At 37.2% G+C, this 25,779-nt stretch overlaps 1 protein-coding gene across 7 annotated transcripts in view; it reads right to left on the bottom strand.

Moving 5' to 3' along the window:
• The window catches only part of ANTXR1 (ANTXR cell adhesion molecule 1), a 292,266-nt gene that overhangs the window by 237,025 nt on the left and 29,462 nt on the right, over positions 1 to 25,779 (bottom strand). For all 7 annotated transcript variants that reach the window (XR_009534396.1, XM_060117934.1, XM_060117938.1 and 4 more), the window contains exon 3: positions 24,309 to 24,380. Coding sequence is in view for 6 of the 7 variants with exons in the window: in XM_060117934.1 (XP_059973917.1) it covers positions 24,309 to 24,380 (72 nt within the window). In the remaining variant the exon portion in view is untranslated. The remainder of the gene's footprint in view (positions 1 to 24,308; positions 24,381 to 25,779) is intronic.

Here is a 25,779-nt window from a genome sequence, read left to right as displayed (position 1 = left end):
CCCCCTCCCCCCAATTTTTTTTTTTCTTTTTTTGCAGTATGCGGGCCTCTCACTGTTGTGGCCTCTCCCACTGCGGAGCACAGGCTCCGGACGTGCAGGCTCAGTGACCATGGCTCACGGGCCCAGCTGCTCCGCGGCATGTGGGATCTTCCCGGACCGGGGCACGAACCCGTGTCCCCTGCATCGGGAGGCGGACTCTCAACCACTGTGCCACCAGGGAAGCCCCCTCCCCCCAATTTTAATAAATTCCATTAAAAGCCATAATTTAATTTCAACTCTATCATTTGGTAATGAGAAAGAGCATACCTCTATGCATTAGAAGGAGGGTTAAAGATGACAGTGGAGTCCCCAACTGAGGCCACCAAAGGGAGGGGGAGGGTGGCATTAGCAGTCACCTGGCAGAGGGCAACTTTGCCCTGCATGTTGGCGGTTTCATAAGGATAACAGCAAACAAGGTGGCATGAGAGTGAGGCTGGGATATGAGAGTGAGGCTGGGACAGGAAAACTGAGGTTTATTCCTGAGCACACAGAGGTGTCACCCTGAAACCCTTCGGTATAGCTGAGGGGCATTATGGCATTGGGGGCTTATTTCTGACAATTAGGGGGGTGGAGATTGAGCATCAAAAGTAAATGTGGTCTTATCTTTGGTCATTTAAAAAATCTATTTATTTATTTATTTGCCTGCCTTGGGTCTTAGTTGCAGCACACAGAATCTTCATTGTGGCCCGTGGGCTCTAGAGTGCACGGGCTTAGTTGCCCTGTGGAATGTGGGATCTTAGTTCCTCGACCAGGGATTGAACCCGCATCCCCTGCATTGGAAGGTGGATTCTTAACCACTGGACCACCAAGGAAGTCCCTTATCTTTGACTAGGTCATTGACTAGTGAGGTTTAGGACATTTTGGTAACACTAAAATTGGAATATTGTGTTAAGATTAAAACTTTAAAAAGAGGACTAAAAAAAGGCACAATGGGGCTGTGGAAAAGGTTCCCTGGCTTCTCTGTATTTTTTCCCAGCCAAAAAAAGTCTGGGAACTGGGGTGTTTTCTCTAAGCCTATTTCCTTTCCTTTACAAGTACTTTCTTGAGCTTTCTATTTTTTGGTACCAGAACAAGCAAAGGCTGTTTTGGAAACTGTCCTTATCCTTGATACTTTGTGTCTGGCAAGATATGATGAGCTCACTAGTCCCAAGCAGTGGTCACACTCCCCTTATACCACCCTCCTTGGTTAAAGGTCAGCTGACTTACGGCCCCACCTCCCTACTCCATGCCCCTTCTCTACGTTCCTACATCTAAGCAAACAAAACAGATGGTTTCATGGAAATTGTGGGTCCATTTTAATTCTGGGACAATAGGACTATTAATAAAGAGTATTTTTTTAATGCTCTCTTAGAAATGAAAGAAAATTGGGAGAAAGATCTTTTAAAGGGGGCGATAAGAAGCTCTCCTCTCTGAGGACTTGGTTACTACCAAATGAAATATTATCTTCCTGGGAAATGAGAGAGTCTGGGAGTCCTATGAAAACAGGCTGCTATTAAAGAGTCGCCTCTTTTCCTTGGTGGTTTCGTGTTTCTGCCAGTGTTCCTACTTAGAAGTTAAGGGTTTTCAGGCCCTATGTCTTGTGTTCCTTTTGCAACCCCTGTGACACTTATCGATGGACATAGAGTGACTTGTTGTTGAATGAATGACTCCAGTTTGGATGCATCCATCCATAAATTCATTCATTTCCACAACTATTTATTGAGCACACACCATGCAACCAGCACTACGCTGGTTTGTAGGGGTAGGGAGCGAGGAGAATCAGTTACAGTGTTTGTAGGGTTTTCTCTTGCTCTCGGAATTTTTGTAAACTTCTTGAAGATTACTTTCTGGGATTCCAGTTGTATTGTGACATTTTAATATTTGCCGATGAAAACATTAAAGGATAAATGCACATAAGCATGTCAAGAAGCACTTCAACAACTTTTTACCCCAAGTATCCCAGTGATGCTCCTACTGCAAAATCCTCCTTGGGGTTGGGCAACATCTACCACATTTTCAGTCTATAAAAACAACCTCCACCACCCCCCAAAACCCAACATCAGCTCTGCATTGTCCACTTGTCTCCTAGTAAAACAGCCTTTGTGGAATTGACTTTTCTCAAATGTCCTGGAGTTTTTGGCTTTGGAGCCTCAACTATACAGTAAACACACATCACTGTTAACCACTAATGCTACAGTCACAATATTTCCAGATGTCTCAGGGCTCCAGGGTTGACTACAAAAAGCATGAAGTAAACAGAACAGAATAGCAAAGATTAATTAAAGACATTTTTGCTGTTACTTTGGAGTCTTGAAGTCCCACAACCAACACTGATCATTTGTTTATAATGTATAGAAATCATGTCCTCTTTGTGATTTTTACCAAAGAATAGGCCAATATGATTAATGACATCAGGATGCATGTTGAACCAAAGATTCTTTGCTATATTTTTTTAAAGTGAGGTATAAGTTCTATACAGTAACATGCACAGGTATTTATTAATTTCCATTATAATTGTTGAATTTATTTCTATTACTTTGTTCTTAATATTCCTTTATTCTCTTTTAATATCTATAGGATCTATAGTAATATCCTCCCTTTCATTTCATTTTAGCAGTTGCTGTATGGAGAGTTATCCGTATTTTATGACAGGCTACCAAAAGTTAATATTATTCCACTTCTCATATAATGGAAAAATCCTTTAATATTATACTTCCATGTAATTCCCTCTCACCCTTTGTTGTCACATATTCTACTTCTGTATACGTAATTCACTCCAAAATACAGTGTTAATTGTTTCTGTCTTAAATAATCGTCTTTTTATGAAATTAAGAAAATAGTTACCATTTCTGGTACTCTCCCTTTTTATGTAGCTTTAGTTTACACCTGGTATCATTTTTTCTCTGCTTAAAGAATTCTTTTAGCATTTATTTATTTATTTTGTAGTGCAGATTTGCTGGTGATGATTCTCTTAGCTTTTTTTTCTTTCTAGAAATGTCTTAATTTCACCTTCAATTTTGAGGATATTTTCACTGGATACAGAGTTCAAAATTGACTTTTCTTCCCTTTTATCTCTTTAAAGAGATTGATCCTTTGTCTTCAGGATTGTATGTGTTTTTTTTTCCGGTGAAAAGTAAGTGATTTTCATTGTTGTTTCTCTGTAATATGTCTTTTCCCTCCCCCTTGGACTGCTTTTAAGATTCCTACCTTATTCTGGCTTTCAAGAATTCAGCTGTGATGTGCTTAGGTTATTATTATTATTTTTTTTTTGTATTTGTCCCGTTTGGGGTTCTTTCAGCTTTTTGAATCTGTGTGTGGAACATCATGTTTGGTATTCTAATTACACATCACTTGATATTACCCCATAAATAATAGGATCTGGTTCATCACCACCCCCATCTTTTCCCTTTCTCTCTTTCAGTTTAAATAATTTCTATTAATGTGTTTTTAAGTTCATTAATCCATTTTCTGCAGAAAAAAAGTTCAATCCACAGTTTTCACTCGGTTTTCTTTTTTTCCCCTGATATCCCACGTTTTCCTCCATTATATTCACCTTTTCCTGTAAATTCTTTATATGTTTATAATAGTTGTTTAAAAACCCCTGTCTACTAATTCCAATAATTGTCATTTGTGGTTTGCTTCCATTACTGTGTTTTTTTCTTGATTATGGATTACATTTTCCTACTTCTTCCCATGTCTCACAATCTTTTCACTTGTATTTCACACATTATATATTTTTTAAAAAGCAGTGGAAACATTAGGTATAATATTGATTTGTTTTGTTGACTCATTGCAGAGTGTAAGCCTTTTATCTTTGTAAGCTGGGGTGGGAAGCTGAATATTTAGATTCTCCCTTGAGTTAGGTTGATTTTGGGTTGGAACACAGCTTTAATTACAGTGTATTCCCTAGAGTGTTATTGGCCGAAGTCCCAGCCTTCTGCCTTGCCCCGCCTTTGTGATCTTTCCTGTATTTGAGGTGGGAGGGAGTTAGGCACAGCTTCAGATAATTTCGCTTAACCTTAGGACTCCAGAATCCAAGTACCACAAGTATCCATGGGATTAAGTGATTTCTCTCTGCTTTTCAACAAGTCCTCCACTGCTGCTTTCTTGGAAAAATGCAGAGGTGTGGATGAGAGGGAAGAATTATTAGGCTAAGAAATTTCTTTTTTCATTGGGGCTCTTTCAGATAATCCACACAGTGGCACACATTGTTGTCTAAGGCTCAGTTGACTTTTCCTCATGCCTGAAAAGTCTCTGTCCATGGCTGGCCTACATTTCCAATTTCCCTAGCCAGATCAGGCATCCACCTCCAAGTATGGAAGTTTCTGTAGATCTCTGCTCAGCTCTATAGGGCTTGTTTCTCTCTAATTCAGTTCATCAGTTCTTCCTGTGTGTCTGCTAGCCCCAGAAGAACATGTGAATTTTATTTTGTCTGGACTTTTCTGGTTGACCATGAAAATGAAGGTTTTTCATATGCCTCTACATCCTAACTAGAAGCAGACATACTGAAAAAGCTTTTTCTAAATATCTGTGACTACACATTTGTTTCAAGTCAGGAAGAAAAATACTGGAGATGATTACCAGCATATAAATATACTCTAGTATCTTTCATCTTAACAAAATAAATATTCTGTGACCCCACATCTCCCTCTAGCTATTGACCAATTCAATGCATTTCTCTTCAAAACACAACTTCTTGAAAGAGTACTCACTTCCTAATTTTTCCTGGTAAAGATTTCAAATGTGAAGTGATCTTTGACTATACATCTGTTCATAGCGGATGAGCGAGACTAAGACTTGTTGGAAGCTCTGTGTGCATGGTGGGGTATGCCAGCTGGTGGATGATCAGTTTTTGTCAACAGTTTTTGATTTTTTCATTGAGGACCCTCAAATATCAATGTTTGAGCATTTTTCCCCCTCTGACATACTTATTTCTACAGAGAAGTAGTTTTCAAACTCTTTCCTTTGTGTTAGTTCTGGAATTGACAAAGGGGAGGGTTGGAAGTAGCAACATTTGTTATGCAAGTCTCCAGAATCTCCCATGCCTGGTGTCCATCCAGGAAACCATTCTTATTTAATTTTGCCAGAGAACATACTTCTCTTTTCTGGTGGAGCTGGAAAAGGGGTAATTTTCAAATTGTAGTGGAGGAGAGTAGTTCTGAAGGTTGAAAAGATCCTTAGGTAAACTTTTAAACATAGTCCAGTCTTCACCCCATAACCCTTCCTTGCCTTCTGCAATATCTGACAGCTCCAGGTTTTGAGCTTTCCAAGATTCTGCAAGGCTACAAGGCTAGTTCCTCTTCAGTATCTCTTCTTCAGGATTACATCTGACTGCTTACATCACTTGCCACTCCTTGTATTCTTTCTGTCCTCATCTATGGTGTTCTTATGGTTAAATATTTCTTAATTTCCTCAAATTTGTGGCTTTGTTTTAACTTCTCCTGATTTTGGGTGCTTTTTGCAAGCAAAAGGGCTAAAAATGTCATTACCCCTCAATTGAAAATTGAAAGCCCTCACCTTTTAACCTATTTTGCAGTGACTTTTGTCTCAACAGTTCTGCTGAAATGGGCTTTGTGAAGGTCCCCAACGATCTCCACATTCCCAATCCAATGGTCACTTCTCTGGCTTCCTCTTACTCACCCTCTTACAGCATCAGACACAGTTAATCTCCCTCTCAATTTAAAATGCTTTCTTCTCTTGAGCCCCATCACAGCATCCTCTCTCCATCTCCCTCATCAGTTGTTCTTTCTCGTATTTCTGTGTAGGCTTTTCCTTCTCTTCTAGAACTCTAAAGATTGGAGTGCCCCAGAATCCAGATTCCCTTATTCTTACACCTACACTGTCTTACAAGGCAATCTCATTCTTCCCATGACTTCAGTGCCATTCACAAGAGCGTGGATTTTGGAGGAAGATAGACTTGGGATTGAATCATAGTTCTGCCACTTCCGACACAGGTCAATCTTTGATTTCTCAAATGTAAAGTGAAGCTGTGGAACTACAAGATCTACCAGCTTCCTTCCAGCTCAGAGTCCTGCATCTGATTTTATGTGGGGACCAATGGTTGAAACAGGAACAGAACCTAGGAATTTGCTGGGAACTGGAGAGGCCACATTTGGCAGACAGCAGTAGTCCACAATGTGGCACAGGGTCAAGTGCAGACCAGTAACCAAAGTTCCCTAAGAGGAGCCCATCAAGGAATTTCCAAATTCCCAAGCTGTCCTAAACTGGCATAAAGGACAGGAACAATGGATTAATCACAGGGCAATGTGATGAATTTGTCCAAACAAACTCTTTTGTGCACAACTCTATTTTGGTTGGTTACTCATTTGTGCAGTGGTTTTCACCATGCAGTTTCCTAGGGCAGCACTTGGCTTTTGAAACAAATCCCTGTAAGACCTTTCCCATCACTAACACTTTTCCCTAGTTGAGTCATACTTTGCAGGAGATGGGAATGGTGGAAAGAAAGTAGGCTCCATAGTCAGGGTTGTGCAAATATGTATCTTTTTCCCATGAGAACCTTTAGGTCCATGTTCCTCTTAGTTCACTAGGGACTAGGTCTCACCTGGTGCTGGTGGCATCTAAAATGGTCAGGGTGATATACTTGAGCTTAGTACTGCTGACCACAAGGAGTGTTTGGAAGGGCATAGGATAGAGTGGCACTCTACCAATCCTGTGCAACAGAGAATGAGTCCAGGGTCACCTTCTCAGATGGAAGCTGAAGCAGACAGCCCTAGGGTAGATGATAGACAAGAGTCTGCTATTTTGGTCAGGCTGGAGAAGGTTACACTTCTCTACAAAGATAGGACTTCCTTATCACACTTTGGAGCAATATTGGGCTGGAGGTGGGGGTAGGTAGGAGTATACTAGGTCCACACCAGATAATCCAACCCACAAGTCAAATGTGTGCACATCTATTTAAGAAAAGTTGGGGGATCATACAAGATGCTGGTAGGATTCGAGTAAATGAAAATTCTTATAAATCACTAATTGGATTGTAAATGGGTGCAGCCCCTTTGGAGAACAATTAAATCATGCCTGGTTAAGTTACTTATTCACATACCAAAGACCTAGCAATTCAATCCCTAGTTATATATCACTATAGAAGAGAAATCTTGCTTCCCACCTGTCTGGGAGACAGGTACAAGAATGTTCATTGAAACTTTGTTTATAACAGCAAAAAGTTAGAAACTAACTGTCCATTAATAAGAGAATAGATTAGTACATGGTGGTACATTATCACAATAAAATTCAATGCAACAGAAAGTATACATTAGTTACAATGAACCAAGTGTAGCTACATGTATCTACATAGAAAAAGTTTCAAAAACATGATGTTACGTGTAAAAAGCAAGTTCAAGAAAAATACATGCAATATGATAATTTATTATAAAGTTGAATATGAAACAATATATTATTCATGGGTATGTAAAAATATACAGCAGTCATTAAAATGATAAATCCCACATTCAGGATAGTAATACCTCTGGTAAGGAAAGAGAAAGGCGGGGGTCAATACCTATAACATTTTATTTCATAAGCTTGGTGGTGGATAATGAGTGCTTACTATCCTTTTTTTGGTATGCTTTTGTTATACTTAGAATATTTAATAATTTAAAAAATTGTTGAGAGTGAGTAGCAAAGGCTGAACTGCAGCCCATGAGAAGCCATTCCAAGCTTATCAAAGGCAGCACTAAATCTAAGGCTCAAGTTCCCACACTGGAGGCCAAGAGGCTAGGAGATGATGGACAGGCCTGATGTTGACCAATAGTGGTGTTTTTTTTGGTTAGGCCACAGAAAATTTGTTGGTTGTGGCTATCTAGCTTTTTCTTTTTTACTTTTTTTTTTTTTTTTTTTTTTTTTTTTTTGCGGTATGCAGGCCTCTCACTGTTGTGGCTTTTCCCGTTGTGGAGCACAGGATCCGGACGCGCAGGCTCAGTGGCCATGGCTCACAGGCCCAGCCGCTCTGCGGCATAGTGGGATCTTCCCGGACCGGGGCATGAACCCATGTCCCCTGCATCGGCAGGTGGACTCTCAACCACTGCACCACCAGGGAAGCCCGTGGCTATCTAGCTTTGAATATGAGAACTCTACCATCGTTTGACTCCACTATTTCTGAAGTTTGCCTTGCTGGCTTCATCCAGACAAGAATGTTTCTGGACGCTGCTCTGTCAGATTTTATCCATTATATATGTATGTGCCACATGAAGCATAGTAGGTGAGGAAGGGAAGTAACATTTCCTGAGTATCTATGCTGTGCCAGGGTTTCTGCTAGGCTCTTTCCACATATTAGTTCATGAAGTTTCTCAACAACACCATATGATGTTTGTCATCTTCATTATACATTTGAAAAAACAGATTCATAGAAGTGAAGAACATGCACATGCTGGTGGAGCCCAGATTAGGACCCAGGCTGGTCCTGGTACAAAGTCTGTGCTGTCTCTACTACATCTGTGGCATTCAAACTTGGTATAGGACAATGTACTGGACACAAAGACACAGAAGATGTGTGTGTGTATATGTATATATATAATTTTTTTTTCCTGGGGCATAAATTGTACTCCAAAATTTGAGAAAGGACTCCACATGATTTTCATAAAAAATCAAGCATTGGTGTATTATAGAATAGAATACAAATGAACATGCATTTGTTTTGTATTACTCAGTAATTAAAAAAAATTTATTAGAGTATAATTGCTTTACAGTGTTAGTTTCTACTGTACAGCAAAGTGAATCAGCTATACGTATACATATATCCCCTCTTTTTTGGATTTCCTTCCCATTTAGGTCACTACAGAGCATTGAGTAGAGTTCCCTGTGCTATACAGTAGGCTCTCATTAGTTATCTATTTTATAAATAGTATCAATAGTGTATATATGTCAATTCCAATCTCCCAATTCGTCCCACCTACCTTTTCCCCCCTTGGTATCCTTACCTTTGTTCTCTACGTCTGTGTCTCTATTTCTGCTTTGTAAATAAGATCGTCATTTTTAAGATGAAAGGATGTTGAAGAAATTTCTTGCTTTTGATGAGCCACTTCAAACCCTACCCTAGGACCCCAGGGCTATGCCCCAGGGTACTTTCTTCTACTAACAGGGCTCCTCCAGAGGGAGAGTGTGAGAAACACTGGACCACTCTACGCTCACACATCTCAGTCTGTTCCCAGACCCACTGAATTGCTTCAAGGTGGGTTCTTTTTACCATCATTGAAATGCAATATGAGAAGCCCTTAGACAAACTTCCTCTAGATTGCCTGTGTGCTCCTGTCTGGAGGAAGTCTTGCTAGAACCATTAGGCAAAGGAAACAATAACTTCTTACCTGACTTCATGCTAAAGCAGTCTTTTCTACCCATGCTCCTCTATACAAGGATAGACAGGCCAACGGTTAAAAACTTCAGAGAAGGGTGTGAGGCACGGAGAGCTGGGGACTCACTCTGAATTATTCTTGGCTATGCTGTGATGATTTGAGTGGGGTGTGTCCAGGAGGAGTGAGGGTGATTCCTCAGCTCTTTGTGAAGACCCTAACAACCACAAGTGTAACGACACCATTTACTATGTGCCTGGCATTGCTAATCCTTTCAACAGTTCTACGAAGTAGGGCTGATCATTATTATTTATTTTACAGATGAAGAAACAGAGGCACAGAGAGGTAAGGACTTTTCCCATGGACTCAGACCCCATGCTATTCTCTCTCTATCAACAGGACAAGAGAATAAAAAAATGCTCCCCTCCATTTCTCCTAATTTTGCCATCAAATCTTCTTGTACCTGCATGAATAGTACTTTAAAATGGAATGAATCCAGAGGCTTTCAAGCACAAAGTATCTGAAGACTCTTTTTCTCTCTTGTTATTTTTAAATTTAGAAAAAGCTTTTAGAACTATGTCTCTTGGTAATGACAGCCTGTATTCATTCTTCTCCAGGAATTAAGTGATGTATTCAAAATATGTCATTTTCCCCTGTGATACTGATGGCAAAACCACACTCTTCAAACCAAACCAAAGGCTGACTGAGAGGGATAGAGAAGTGTGGTCTCTTGGTTTCCACTCAGCAGTTTGAGCCAAGCGTTCTTGGCTTTTACTTCAACTCCTTAAAACCAGTAAGCAAGATGCTTAACCTCTTAACCCCATCTGCAAAATACTGATCCTACCTCTGTACCTTTTTGCGAGGAGTATTTCCAAGCTGACGTCATTAAAAGGCCACAAAGATAAAACGTGCAGAGGGCACATGCTTTCAGAGAATTGCTTTTTAGAAGAAGTTAGAGGGTTTGGGGTGGTGAGTTGTGTATGCTTAGGTTTGTTTTTAATTTAAAAGTGTATATAGTAGTAAAATTGTGGGAAACCCTATAGCACAGTGATTAGGACTGTGGACATTGGGGCCATGGTTCCCAGGCTCAAATCCAGGTTCCTTAACTTTTATGGCAAGGAGGCTTTGAGCCTTCTATGACTCAGTATCCCCATCTACATAAAACATAATAAATAATATAATTCCCATAACAACCTTACAAGGTAGGTATTATCATTTTCTCTTCTTAGAGTTGAAAAAAGTATTCTAGGTTAATGGTACATAATAAACCATTAATAAAAGAGTATATATTATATATATACAAATGCATATGTATTTATGCATTTGCACATATATATATAGTGGTTGCTACCATTTAATTATTCCACAGATAAGAAACAAAAGACAGCAGCATTCATACAAATACAGTGAATTGGGTAAGCTATGTAATGTAGTAGAAAAAAAATCACTGGATTTAAAATTTTTAATTTTGTGAGTTAAAAAAAATTCTACTGTCATCTGACTACTTATATGAATTTAGGCAAATAATTCAATCTCTCTGAGAATGATTTTCTTAGCAGTAAAGTGAGGCCAGTGGGTTGGATAAGACATATTAATTCTTTGACCCATAGTTGTTTCGTTATGCTTTGTATTTTTCATCTTGCAGTTTAGAAGAAAGGTGAAACTTTCAGTTAAAAGTAGTGATCTGGGTCTACAGTTTCTAACCTCCCCTTTTCTTTCAAAAATGCTGCAGAAACAGCTGAACAAGTATGACGGGGCAAAAGTTTTTCTTTGCTGGAAAATTGGTAAGGGTGCCATACATATGCCAGACACTTGGAAGAATTACTGCAAGATGTAGAGCTGCTGAGATCAGGATGAGGGAAGGACCTACTAGCCTGGAATTCTGTGACCTGAGGAGAAAAGCCTGTGGGTGGTGGTAGGATAGGTTCTTAACACAGTGATCTAACATCTACAACTCACCATTTTCCTTTGGCATAAGCTTCCTCCTTACCTTGGATATACTACTAGGTCTCTACCTTTTTCAAGAAAAAATTACACTACATATAAATTTTCCCATCTTCTTTTCCTGTGATCTTCACATTTTCAACAAAAATTTACATGATCTCTGACAGAACTCATCCCAAATCCCAGTCCTGAAAAACCTAGTTGTTCCTCTTTTGAGTCACTCTATTAAGGAAATTCTCATAAGATGGAAAGAAAGGACCAATTTAAGAAAGTTGAGAAAATTTCCCCTTTGAAGCAAACTCATATAAGAAACAGGAGAACACGTAAAACAATTCTAATTCATATTCATGATAAAGATATATCATCTCTAACACAATAACAGGGTATGCTTCCCACGAACACAAGGAAAAATTCAGGATCAGAAAAATATTCATTGGGTTGAAAGATATTATTTGCAGTTAAAAAATGCAATGGCACTAAAAACTATAAAACATTGATGAAAGAAATTAATGAAAGCATAAATAAATGGAAAGACAGCCTATGTTCATGGATCAGAAGACTTAATATTGTTGAGATGACAGTACTGCCCAAAATGATCTACAGATTCAATGTGATCTCTGTCAAAATTCCAATGACAGAAAAAGAAAAACTTATTCTAAAATTCATATGGAATCTCAAGGGAATCTAAATAGCCATAACAATCTTGAAAAAGAACAAAAGTTGGGAGATTCACACTTTCTGATTTCAAAACTTGCTACAAAGCCACAGTAGTAGCATAAGGACGGATGTACAGACCAAAGGAATAGAATAGAGGGCCCAGAAATAAAACTTCACATATATGGTCAAGTGATTTTCAACAAGGGTGCCAACCATTTAATGGGGGCAAAGACAGTGTTTTCAACAAATGGTGTTGGGAAAACTGGATATCCATTTTCAATATAATGAAATTAGACCCTTATTTCAAACCATAAACAAAAATTAATTCAAGATGGATCAAGGACCTAAATGTAAGAGCTAAAACTATAAAACTCTTAGAAAAAACAAAGGGGAAAAGTTTTATGACATTGGATTTGGCAATGATTTCTTGAAATATAAAGCCAAAAGTGCAAGGCAACAGAAGGAAAAAAATAGATAAATTGGATTCATCAAAATTAAAGAATTTTGTGCATTAAAAGCCACTATCAACAGAGTGAAAAGGTAACCCACAGAATGGGAGAAAATATTTGTAAATCATATATTTAATAAGGGATTAATATCCAGAATATGTAAAGAACACTTAGAACTTAATAACAATTAAAAAAAAACTAAAAAATGGACAAAGGTCTTGAATAGACATTTCTCCCAAGAAAATATACGAATGTGCCAATAAGCACATGAAAAGATGCTCAACATCGCTAATCATTAGGGAAATACAAATTAGAACTACAGTGAGATACTATATCATACCCATTGGGATGGCTGTTATAAAGGGAAAAAAAAATACCCAACAGATTAAATGGATTTAAAACTTGAATATAAGACCTGAAACCATAAAACTCCTAGAAGAAAACACAGGCAGTATGCTCTTTGCCATTGGTCTTAGCAATATCTTTCTGAGCATGTATCCTCAGGCAAAGGAAACAAAAACAAAAATCAACAAATGGGACAACATCAAACTAAAAAGCTTCATATCTGATAAGGGGTTATTATCCAAAATATATAAAGAACTCATACAACTCAATAACAACAAAAACAAACAACCCAATTTCAAAATGGGCAGAGGACCTGAATAGACATTTTTCCAAAGAAAACATATAGATAGCTAACAGGCACATGAAGAGATGTTCAACATCACTAATTATCAGGGAACTGCAAATGAAAACCATAATGAAATATTACCTCATGCCTGTTAGAATGGCTATTATCAAAAAGGCGAGAGATAAAAAGTGTTGGAAAGGAGGCAGAGAAAAGGGAACACTCATACACTGTTGATGGGAATGTAAATCGGTGCACTAATGGAAAACACTATGAAGTTTCCTCAAAAAATTAACAAAAGAACTACCATATGATCCAGCTATTCGACTTCTGGGTATTTATCTGAAGAATATGAAAACACTAATTAGAAAAGACCTATGCATCCCTATATTCATCATAGCATTATTTATAATAGCCAAAAAATGGAAACAATCTAAGTGCCTGTCAATGGGTGAATGGACACACACACACAATGGAGTACTACTCAGCCATAAAAAGATGAAATCCTGCCATTTGCAACAACATGGATGGACCTTGAGGGTATTACATTAAGTGACATAAGTCAGATGGGGAAAGACAAATACTGTATGATTTCACTCATATGTGGAATCCGAAAGGCAAACAGAAAGCCAAAATAAGTGAATACACCAAACCAAGCAAAAACAAACATGTAGATACAGAGAACAGAGTAGTTATCAGAGGGGAAGGTGTTGGGGGGCAGTGTGAAATGGGTAGAGGGTCAACTATGGTGATGAATAGAAACTAAATTTTTAGTGGTGAGCATGCTGTAGTGTACACAGAAGTAGAAATATATGTTGTACACATGAAACTTATATAATGTTATAAACCAATGTTACCTCAATTAAAAAAAAACAGAAAATCATAAGTATCAATAACGATGTGGAGAAGTTGGAATCCCTATGCATTGTTGGTAGGACTGTAAAATGGTGCAGCCACTGTGGAAAACTGTATGATGGTTCCTCAAAAAATTAAACACAGAATTACTATATAATCCATCAGTTCCACTTCTAGTGTATGCCCCAAAGAATTGAAACCAGGGACTTGAACAGATATTTACACGCTAATGTTCATAGCAGCATTATTCACAACAGCCAAAAGATGGAAACTCAACCATCCATTGACAGATAAATGGGTAAGCAAAATGCAGTATATACATACAATGGAATATTATTCTGGCCTTAAAAATGAATGAAATTCTGATACATGCTACAACATGGATGGACCTTGAAGACATGTTAAGTGAAATAAGCCAGACAAAAGGACAAAAATTATATGATTCCACTTATATGAAGTACCTAGAACAGGCAAAATGATAGAGATAGATGGTAGAATAGAGGTTGCCAGGGACAGGGAGAGTTTCAGTTTGGGATGATGAAAAAGTCCTGGAGATGGATAGTGGTGATGGTTGCACAACTTACTGCCACCACATTGTATGCTTAAAAATGGTTAAAGTGTTAAGCTTTATGGTATGTATATTTTACCACAATAAAAAAAAATGCAATGGAAACAGTGAACAGTAAGGCGAATGCTGCAAAAACAAAAAAACAACTTAAATTGGTGAATGACTGAACCAGAATGAAACATTCTCCAAGAACTCAAAGAAAAATGGTAGACATTAAAAAATTGTACTTATAATAGAGTATAAAAGAGATTTTGGGTAGATTCAAGAACCCAATGAATAGACAGAAGAAAAGTAATAATAAAAGAAATAATAGAAAAAAAATTCCTAAGCCAAAGAAGTTTATTAACTTGTCAGATGGAATGGCTCAAGTCCTATACAAAGTATTATACAAAATTAATGGATGGCCTTGGGCCAAAATATACTCTCTTGACTCTTTTTTTAAATTCCAAAGACAAAGAAAAAAATTTTTTACAGGCATTCAAGAGGGGAAAACAAAGAAGTGTACTAAATTGGAATCTCTCCTTTTTCTATATGCGATATAGAACAGAATGCATGCAAGTTGACATTGTATCACTGTTTCTAGTAAATTTAGAGGAAAAGATAGTCAGGATATAAGAACTTTATAATTAAAGTTCAGTTAAAATATTTACCTGAAGGTCAATAACAACAATTCTCAAATAAGTTGGACTTAGAAAGCTTAATATTCGTATACCCCTCAGAAAAATTTTACCTGAAAAAAGACTCAGCTAACTGAAAAATTTTAAAAATAAATAAAAAAAACTTCAAATACTGGAAAGGAAATATGTGTATGTGTGTGTATGTGTATACACTTATGAAACATAATGCAAATATTTCTTAATAAATTGAGCAAGGAGAAAAATAAATATTATTTAATTCTTGCCATTATAAAGACAAGCATCCCTTGGGAACTGTTACTAGAATAAGAATTAAATTATACTCTTTCAAATTATACTTTTCAAATCAATGATGGAATATTAAAATATCAAGCAAGAGTAAAAGCTAAATGGGTGGGCAAAGATATAGTAAGAAAATACAAAAAAATTTTAAGTTTATAATATTTTTGGACAAAGGACTTAAAAAGCATTAAAGATGATAAAGTTTACTTTACATTGATTAGAAATGTATTCCATAATAAAAACACATGTGAGTTAAATAATACAGTGTAAATGATAAGGCAATGTATTGAAAATTCAAACAGTCATGGTGGAAAGTTTGAAAATATCTCTCTGTCTTCACAGATCAAGTAAGCAAAAATATAAAATATTTAATAAATTTAATCAATATATTCTTATATAAAACTTTTTATTCATCAATGTATACATATTTTCTAACATCCATGAATGATAAGTAAAATTTATTCCTATGTTAGGCCACCAACAAAAATTAATAAATTTTAAAAGTAGAAATTACATAAACCATATTTTCTGAAAAAAAGCAATGACTCTAGAAATTGAGAAAAATATAAAAAACCAAAAATCATGTGGAAATTGTGAAATATTTTATAAATAATTTAATATCAAATCTAAAATTATAAATATAAATTATTTAGAAATTAACAATAATGAGAACAGTACATGTTGGACCATATGAGATTCAATAAGGAAGAGATTTAGAGTATAATTTATATTCATAATAGCTTTTATTATTAAATGAGAAATAATAAAATATAATAAATTTCAATTCATAAAAAGAGATGAAATAAAAGATAAGCCAAAGGAAGGAATTAATAGTAAAAGAATAAAGTAATGTAAAACAATTATACGAAAGAAAACTGAACAAATCTGAGAGAACCCATTGAGTAATTTGAATGGGGAAATAAGAGACAAAAATACTTTACATGAAGGTTGGAAAAGGGATATAACCACAGATACAGAAGAGATTTTGAAAATTAAAAAGTTATGTTATAAAATTAAAATATCAGCACACTGGTAATTTCTACCACTTCTCAAGGTAGTAAATACGATAATAACAATAGTCATACAAGATTTTGAGATAACTGTCAAATAACTTCTTTAATAATGGTTTAGGCTTAGTTGGCTTTCCTCTGATATGTATTAAACCTTGAACAAGCTTACATTTTCTGTATTACTTTAGATATTCCATAGCACATGAAAACATTGCCAATTCATTTTTCTAAACTTGTGTAATCCTTATTGCAAGCCTGACAAAGACAGTATAAAATGAAACTCTTGAATATTCTTAATATTAAATATTAATAAGTGATATATTTAGGTTTATATTAAATCAAATCCAGAAATATAATAAAAGAGCAAACCATGATGAATAAAATTTATTTCAGGAATTTAAGGTTAGTTTCACATCAGGAAATTTTTTGATTTGAAATTTTCACATAGACAGGGCAAAGGAAATAAAAGAAAGATATAATTATCTTTTTATGACAAAAGGGCATTTAATGAAACTAACATTTCAGATAAAAGTGTTTTAATAAACTTGCAGTTGAAAAATCATTCCTTAATATAGTAGATAAAAAACTCTATGAAGTCAATATCCAATAAGGTACATAATTGTGAAACACAAGTTCCATTAAAGTTTGAAAATTTTAGCCAATATAATAAGATACCCAAGAAGACACACCATATACAAAAATAAACTCAAAATGGTTTAAAGACCTAATTAACATAACACCATTAAACTTCTAGAAGAGAACATAGGCAAAACATTCTCAGACATAAATCGTACCAATGTTTTCTATGATCAATCTCCCAAGGTAGATTAAATAAAACCAAAAATAAACAAATGGGACCTAATCAAACTTAAAAGCTTTTGCACACCGAAAGAAACCATCAACAAACTGAAAAGAAAACCTAAGGAATGGGAGAAAATATTTGCAAACGATGCTACTGACAAGGGGTTAATATGCAAAATATACCAACAGGTCATACAACTCAATATCAAAAAAACAAGCAACCCAAGATACCTGAGAAGTTATAAAAGATATAAATATTAGAAAAGAGGACAGAAGTTATCATTAATTATAAATAATATAACCATCTTACTAAAAAACCAGTCCAAAATTAACTGGAAAAATATTAGAATTAATATAATGTTTCATTAAAATGATGGGATAAAAAATAAATCTACAAAGCAATAATTTCCCCCAAGCCAGTATTTCTTAACTGTTCGGGGGGCGTAGGCCTGTTCTGTTGCAAATTACAATCTCCCTGGTTTGTAAATTTTTAAAAATAATTTTATGGAGTTCAATAAAAGCCCATGGATCCCAAATTATAGGTTAATTGCTTTATAGTGAACAATAGTTTAGAAAATACAACAGAAAAAAATTCATTCACAATGGAAGCAAAACTTTAAAATGTCTAGGAATAAACTTAGTGAACACTGTATGAGACTGAGCTGAAGAAAATATCAAAACCTCATTGGGGGATGTAAAAGAGAAGTGATATATCCTTAAATAAGAAAATCAATATAGTAACAATGTAATGCCATTTTGTTAAGGTTATTCTGTACTTTTCATACAGTTCAAGTGAAAACCCCAGGAATATTCTGGAACATTAAAAAAATTATTTAAAATGCATGTGGTAGGGAAAAAGACCCACTAAAGACTAGCAGATTTTCACGCAGGATTAGAAGTGAGAAAAGACTTGTCTTCCAGATGTTAAAACTAATTAAAATAATGTGGTAGTAGCATAAGAACAGACAGAAATGCAGTGCATCAGAATAGAAAACCCAGTAATGGACACAAGTCTATGAAAATGTTTAACTTTTCAAATTGGTAGTAAAGGATTATCCAGTAAATGGTGTTGGAAAAACTGCCTAAACACTTGGAGAAAAAAGATGGATCTTGGCTTCATACCGTACATCGGATTAATTCTAGAAGTGATAAACTAAATGTAAGAAAAAAATTATAAAAAATACTGTAAGTAAAGGTAGTCATAAAAAGGACAATAGCAGCCCAATCACAATTATGAATACTGATGTTAAATTTCTGAATAAAATACAGAAAACAATTCAGTTCTATATAAAAATAATAATATATCACAACCAAGTGTAACCAAATATGCATATGGCCCAATATTAAAATATCTTTTGTAATGCATTTCTCTGTATTAGTAGATCAAAGGAAAAATATGACTTCAATAGATACCAAAAATGCATTTGATTAAACTGAATATCTATTCTTGTTTTCTTTTAAAGGAAGAGTTGGACTTCCTTGACATGATCTCATTTCCAAATGATGAAACATTAGAAGTATTTCTATTAAGATCAGGAAAAAGACTATCCAAGGAGTTTTTAGGGAATCATGTGCAGTAGCTAACACTGAAATAATTTATTCTATTAGTACTTAAATTAACATTAATCCTTTATTATGCTAATGAGGAAGCTTAAAAAACTTGTTACAATTTTTCAATCATTTTGCAAATTGATGAAGCTAAGAAATCTTGAAAGAGCAACATAATATGACGCAAAGCCCATGAGTTGGACTGAATCCAGAATCCATAATCAGAATACCAGTTCTGCCATTTTTATTCTTTGATCTTATCAAGTTATCTAAGCTCTCTGAATCTCAGTGTCCTTATCTGTAGAACTGAAGTAATAGCAGGCTTGCTATAGGCTACCTCTTCTGTGGATTATAATAAAAAGTATGGACAAAATGAAAAAAGCAAACACAATAAAACTCTGAAAAGCAAAAAATGCAGGTGGATTGGAGAGTTAAAACCTGGAGAAATAACCCATACGAGGATGAATTCCAAATTTTTTTCTTCATTTCCCTCGTGGCTTTAATCTGAGGGTGGGCCTCAGTCACATGGCAGTAGCCTGGGATGTTGCCTAAAAGCTAAGAAAGCCACCATATTTCTGGCCCTTGGGAAAAGCGGCCCCTGTGGTTCAAAGAATGTGGAGGAAATCCCATTTCTATTTCTCTCTTATGACTCCTGGCTTTGCCCCAGGGGTGGCCTCAGTACAGAACTGCATGCAGCAATGTGGTGACCAAAACTCCAAGAGAAACCCCACTGTTCTTGCTAGAAGACTTGGAGGGCAGGGGCGTCATTGAGAAAATCAGTGTGTGGGGAATCCTGGAGAGGAGAGAGCTGGTAAAGGGGATCCCTCTACTTCTGTGTATGAAGCTGTATAACTCCCAGGATCATCTCTGAACTGCATACGTACAGGAGACACCCAAAGCAGCTTAGCAAAGACTTTGAAAACTGAACCAAAATCAAAACCACAGAAGACAAGATAGAACCTGTGATCTGAACCTAGCCAGGGTGATTGTCTACTAAAGCAAACAAACAAATCAACATTCTCTATAGGATTTGAATACGACTCAGAGTCTCAACAACATGATATTAAAAACTTTTAGAATATAATCTAAAATTGCTTGGGGCTTCCCTGGTGGCACAGTGGTTGAGAGTCCGCCTGACGATGTAGGGGACACGGGTTCGTGCCCCGGTCTGGGAAGGTCCCACATGCCGCGGAGTGGCTGGACCCGTGAGCCATGGCCACTGAGCCTGCGCTTCGCAGCGGGAGAGACCGCAGCAGTGAGAAGCCCGCGTACCGCAAAATAAATAAATAAATAAATAAAATTGCTTGACATACAGATCACCTAGAAAATGTGACCCATTCTCAGGAGAGCAGACAATTAAGATGCCAATCCTGAGCTATTGGAATTATCAGTTATAATAACTGAAGTTATTATATAATAGGAGTTATAATAACTATAATCTATGAGGTAAAGGTAACACACTTGAATTAAATGGAAAGATAGAAGTTCTCAGCAGAGCAAAAAAAATTTTTAAAAGAACCAAGTAGATATTTTAGGACTGAAAAACACAATATCTGTAATAAGAAATTCAGTAGATGAGCTAAACAGCAGAATGGAGATGACAGAGGAAATGAGTCAGTTAACATGAAGACAGAACAATAGAAACGATCTGGTATAAAGAACAGAAAGAAAATTGCAAAAAAAAAAAATTGAACAGAACTTCAGGGACATGTGGAATAACATCAAAAGGTCTAACATGTGTGTCACTGGGGTCTCAGAAAGAGAGGGGAAAATGATCAGTGCAGAAAAAATTATTTGAAAAGTAATGGCCACAGATCCACACAATTTGGTGAAAGACATAAATTTCTAGATTCAAGAAGCTCAGCAAAGCCAAAAGAGGATAAACTGAAAAAAAAAACAGAAAAAAACAAAGAAACAAACAAAAGTGTGCCAGGCACATCATAATCAAACTGCTGAGAACTAAAGATAGAGAAAAAAAATCTTGACAGCAGTTAGTGAAAAATGACACTTTACATATGAAACAATAAATCAAATGACCACAAAGACCACATTAGAAATTGAAGTAATAATGGTTATATGGGAATAAATAAATGCTATGTAAAGTGCTTAGCAGATAAAAGACACAAGTGGCAGAGGTATCATTAGTCTAATTGTAATTCCTCTACTGCATCTCAACACAACATAATTATTTTCCATTCTGTTTCTTCAACCTTCCCATGTTTTCCCCTGTGTGGATCTGATCCCGAGAACTGAATGCAAATGTACTTTTGATATACCCCAAATCTTTTGCTCTTGTTGAAATGAGAGTCTCTGCTAATTCATGTCTTGTTTTTGAATGAGATTTTAAAAATTCTGTGTCTCCTCAGTTACTACATAGGTAAAATAATGCATCTTTTACTGTCTTATAGGGATATTATGAAGATCTAATGAGACATAGAAAAAAATATAAAACTTCCTGTGACCAACTAAACTACTGAAAGTCATATATTTCATAAACAGTAGCAGGTTGGAAGTTCTGAAAGTCTAATTCTTTACACCAATTTCATGAGAAACTATTTTAGAGAGAGCTGGCTTGCCTGTGTCTTTCCACAGGCTGACAAGGTTGGGGATGGGTCAGTGAAGCATGGTCATGCTTTGCCAGCTGACCCACAGATTAGGTCAAGCAGTCACCACATGAAACTCATTCAGCCTTATACATATATATATATATATATATATATATATATATATATATATATACACACATTCTTTACATATTCTTTTCCATTATGGTTTATCACAGGATATTGAACATAGTTCCCTGTGCTATACAGTAGGACCTTGTTGCTTATCCATTCTATATATCATAGTTTGCATCTGCTCCTCCCAAATCATTCAGCCTTTAGCAAGGTATTTCTGGCTGTTGTTTGATGAATATTCATCCCTTAATTATTAAATGCTGCTTCCAGCAAAGAAGAGATTCCAATCCCAGTCTTCTCCTTGGCATGGGATACTAGGAGTAGTGAAGTTAAGGTATAAAAAACTAGATTCAAAGTAGAATTCAGATGACTAATTTGAACTAGCATAACCAAAATGGGTCTGAAAGACTCGATGTTCTACTAGTGTTTATAAATCTGTGACTTCCCTCCACCTCTCCAACTTCCCAGAGGCTGTGAGCAGTAGCACACAAAATATCCACAGGGGATGTGTGAACTTGGTCTCTCGCCAAACTCTTAGGTGCAGAGCGAGTGGAATCAGCATGAAGCAGCACTAGGCAGCCTTGGGTTGTAGGAGGATGTGAAGAATGGGTGACAGAGGAGTTTTCTCTGAGGAAAAGACATCTCTGCAAATGTATGACTCAGATATTATCATATATAAAGACTGAGAGAGATTAGGAGTCCTGCATGTAGTACATAGGCTAGAGACACTGTGTCAGAGCTTCTTAAAATCCTTGACCCTATAGGAGAGGGGTGAGGACATTGTTAACTGCTCAGAGAGAAAGGATGGAAAGGATGATTCAAGATATTAAAAATAGCCAGACTTCCTCTGTCTGACTCTCAAAGAGAACCACGGTAGAAGGACGTTGAGACTCGATCAAGAGTGAAAAGACTTAGATATAGCAGTCGTTATTGCCTGTTTCATAGAGATCCTTATGAGGATAATTATGAGAAAATTATGCCAATAAATATTACAGGAATTATGACACACAGTTGGATGGGCCATAAACCTTATTCTTGTACAAATTTTTCTTGCTCTTAATTTTAGGATCATTATGAAGCAGCTTGGAAAAGATTGTGTACCAATATTTTGATAACCTGTATTATAAGTTCTTGATGTCTTTTTTCTTGCATCTCTTTTCTACCTTAATGCAGGTAACTTATAAGGAATCTATGTAGCTTGCATTTGAATGACTTGAATATACTTTAGTTCCACTTTGATTTGACACAAAGAAGCACTAATAGATCTCAGGTATTGCCTGTTTTATGAGCCTGAAGTCCACTGTAAGAAGAAACCCAGGGCCTCCCTGGTGGCGCAGTGGTTGAGAGTCCGCCTGCCGATGCAGGGGACACGGGTTCGTGCCCCGATCCCGGAGGATCCCACATGCCGCGGAGCGGCTGGGCCCGCGAGCCATGGCCGCGGGGCCTGTGTGTCCGGAGCCTGTGCTCCGCAACGGGAGAGGCCACGGCAGTGAGAGGCCCGCGTACAGCAAAAAAATAAAAAAAATAAAAAATAAAAAAAAGAAGAAACCCAATATCAAGAATTTGAAACAAATTAACTTGTGTGGAAGGAATGTAAAGAAAACGTTGGGTGGCTTGGCCAGAGCATTGTTAGAACAGCGTGTTGAATTGTAAAAAAAAAATTTTGATGTTCTGTTTCAATTTTCAGTAGCAGATAAATGTGTGTATAGAGGATCTTAAAAAAACATCCTTGGCCAATACTGAAGGGAAGTCACACAGGCTTCTTGGGCTTCATGAGTCTCTGTTTAACAGCAGGTGGAGTGGATAGAATGTGCAGCCTGCATCTAGAGTGGATGCTGCTTGGTATCCTTAGGAACACTAGAAGGCCTCAGTTTCTCCTTCCGTTAATAAGGAATAAGAAACCCTTGTTTTTAAAATGGGGTTTCAGTGCATGTCAAATGGCATGCATGCATATAATAGATACTGCTGAAGGAGTAACAGGGTTTGAAAACTTCCGTACGGTACAGAGTGCTCTTTTTGTTACAGAACAAAGACATGGAAAAAATGGGGACTAGCTCAGACGTGCTGTGTGAGTGCCAATTCCAGAAAACCTTACTCCATCCTGTTAGTCCTATTCTCATTTCTAGAAGAATCGCACAGAATAAAGTCTTCCTGCCCTCCCTGTACTTGCCATTCTTCCCTTCCTTTCCCCAACATGTCCACACAAGTTGGCCAATAGTCGCACGTGTGCCCCGCCCTGGGGCCTCTCTCATGGGGACCATACCACTTTTTAAAAAGTGGACAAAGCATCATCAACTCAGGAAAAGTGTCATCTCCAATATACCATCCTAGCTGTGAATAAATGACGTGTCTCTGTTACTGCTAATTTTCCTCTACAAGTGGTAAAACCCCAACTAATGTTTTTGTTAAGCTAGGTCTAACTAATCCTTTTCTGTCAACAACATTTTCCCATACCTGATTCAAATTTCTTTTAATTTTGTAGTGCCATAAACCCTCCCTTTCTATTCGCTGCCTTAGTCATTATGGATGATAGTATTTCAAGTTCTTACTTCTCTCATAGCACACTTATTATATCTCTGAACACTTAATCCACAAAATAAATCTAATTTAAATAAAAGAAAATATATTCCCTCAAGAATTTGGTTTGCTAACGTTTTGCTCCAAGTTAGCAGACTGAGTCACCAATCAAAGGTAAGATCTACCTTAACGTGATTTAGTCATTTATAAAATTTCACTGACATAAGGAAATTCTATCAAAGTCATCCCAGAGTAAATTAACAGATGGGTCAATGCACAAAGTTCAAGGCATAAGACAAAAGAGAGAACTATTCAATTAAAATCACTGCCAGGTCAAAGCTGGCAGTGGGGCACAAATATCAGAACTATTCAAGAAAAGATGGGTTTTGTAATGATGGGGTGGGGGGCATCCTTACCTGTCTTCTGTTAGCTTCATTAGGGTTGTTCCTTGAGTAGAGAAGACAATAAAGGACATTCTTAGCTGTGGACTGGAAAGGAAAAGCAATTCTATTAGGGCAGAAAGAGAGACTGTGGAATGCCATTCGCTTCCAGGCTTCCCCCCTCTTCTTCTCTTTATATTACGGCTGCCAGAGCTGCCAACCTTCAACCCAAAGGGCACCTTCACAGCTGGTGTTGCAAGTAGTCAGCCAGCAGCTGACTTGAAGCTGTGGACCAAAGAGAAGACCCACTTTGTCCTCCTGGAGGCTGCTTCTGATTTGACCACCACTCAGTGAGTGTGGGTCACAAGTAAGAAAGCTAAGACTCATCACTTTCCTCTGCTCTGTCTGAAGTGTGCCCCTAGAAGACTGGTTTGCATGCTGTCCATACAAATCAGGATCCTAACAGACAACGTTTGATAGTGCCTGCACTGTAGTCTGGTGTAACCTCTACGGACCAGGGTGTCTCAGGCCATAGCAGCTTGATGCCATTAGCCATTAAGATTATACAGTTCATTTTACTCTAAAAGTAGGATCACCATCAACTTTTAACTTCTATTTGGCTTCCCAAGGAGGTTACCCTATAAGGAAAGCATGTGCTGATGGGCCACAAGACTATCTATTCTACTTGGTAGTTAAACTTCTCATGATTAATGAATACATCGGCATGGTCTTTATATGGCGGTACTTGGGAGCTTTGCCAATGTGAAATCCACACTCTGAGAGATAGATCAACTCTCAGCTGAGGACAAACATGTTTTTCAGTCTGCAAGATAGACTGTCAGACTACAGTGGGTTCATCACTGGAATGCCATCCTTTGGGGCTCTCTCTAAGTAGCCAGATGGTTCACCCTTCATAGCATCAACCTATTTCTTCATGATGCAGTAACCTCCGATACCTGACCTGGCTCCAAATCTTATATTTCCCACTTCCTAAAATGTTTCCCCAAACCTTCCCCCTTTTCCTGACAATAGTCATTGTTTCCTAGCTGGTGACCTTGCCTCTCATCATTCCAATTCATTCCTCACACTGCTTCCAGGATTATTTTCCTAAAATATAAATCAGGGGCCTCCCTGGTGGCGCAAGTGGTTGAGAGTCCGCCTGCCGATGCAGGGGATACGGGTTCGTGCCCCGGTCTGGGAGGATCCCATATGCCGCGGAGCGGCTGGGCCCGTGAGCCATGGCCGCTGAGCCTGCGCGTCCGGAGCCTGCGTGTCCGGAGCCTGTGCTCCGCAACGGGGGAGGCCACAACAGTGAGAGGCCCGCATACCGCAAAAAAAAAAAAAAAAGAAAAATAAATAAATAAATAAATAAATAAAATATAAATCAGATCTAGTCACTCATCTGCTATCAAACCTCCAATGGCTCCTAATTCATCCAAGATAAAGTCTACATCCATTACCATATGTCTGATGCATCTTCGGAAACCCTTTAGCATGGTGTGTAATA

This window comes from Mesoplodon densirostris, chromosome 14, assembly GCF_025265405.1.
Source record: "Mesoplodon densirostris isolate mMesDen1 chromosome 14, mMesDen1 primary haplotype, whole genome shotgun sequence".
NCBI classification, from domain to species: Eukaryota; Metazoa; Chordata; class Mammalia; order Artiodactyla; family Ziphiidae; genus Mesoplodon; species Mesoplodon densirostris.
This window is presented reverse-complemented; position numbering and strand designations above follow the sequence as displayed.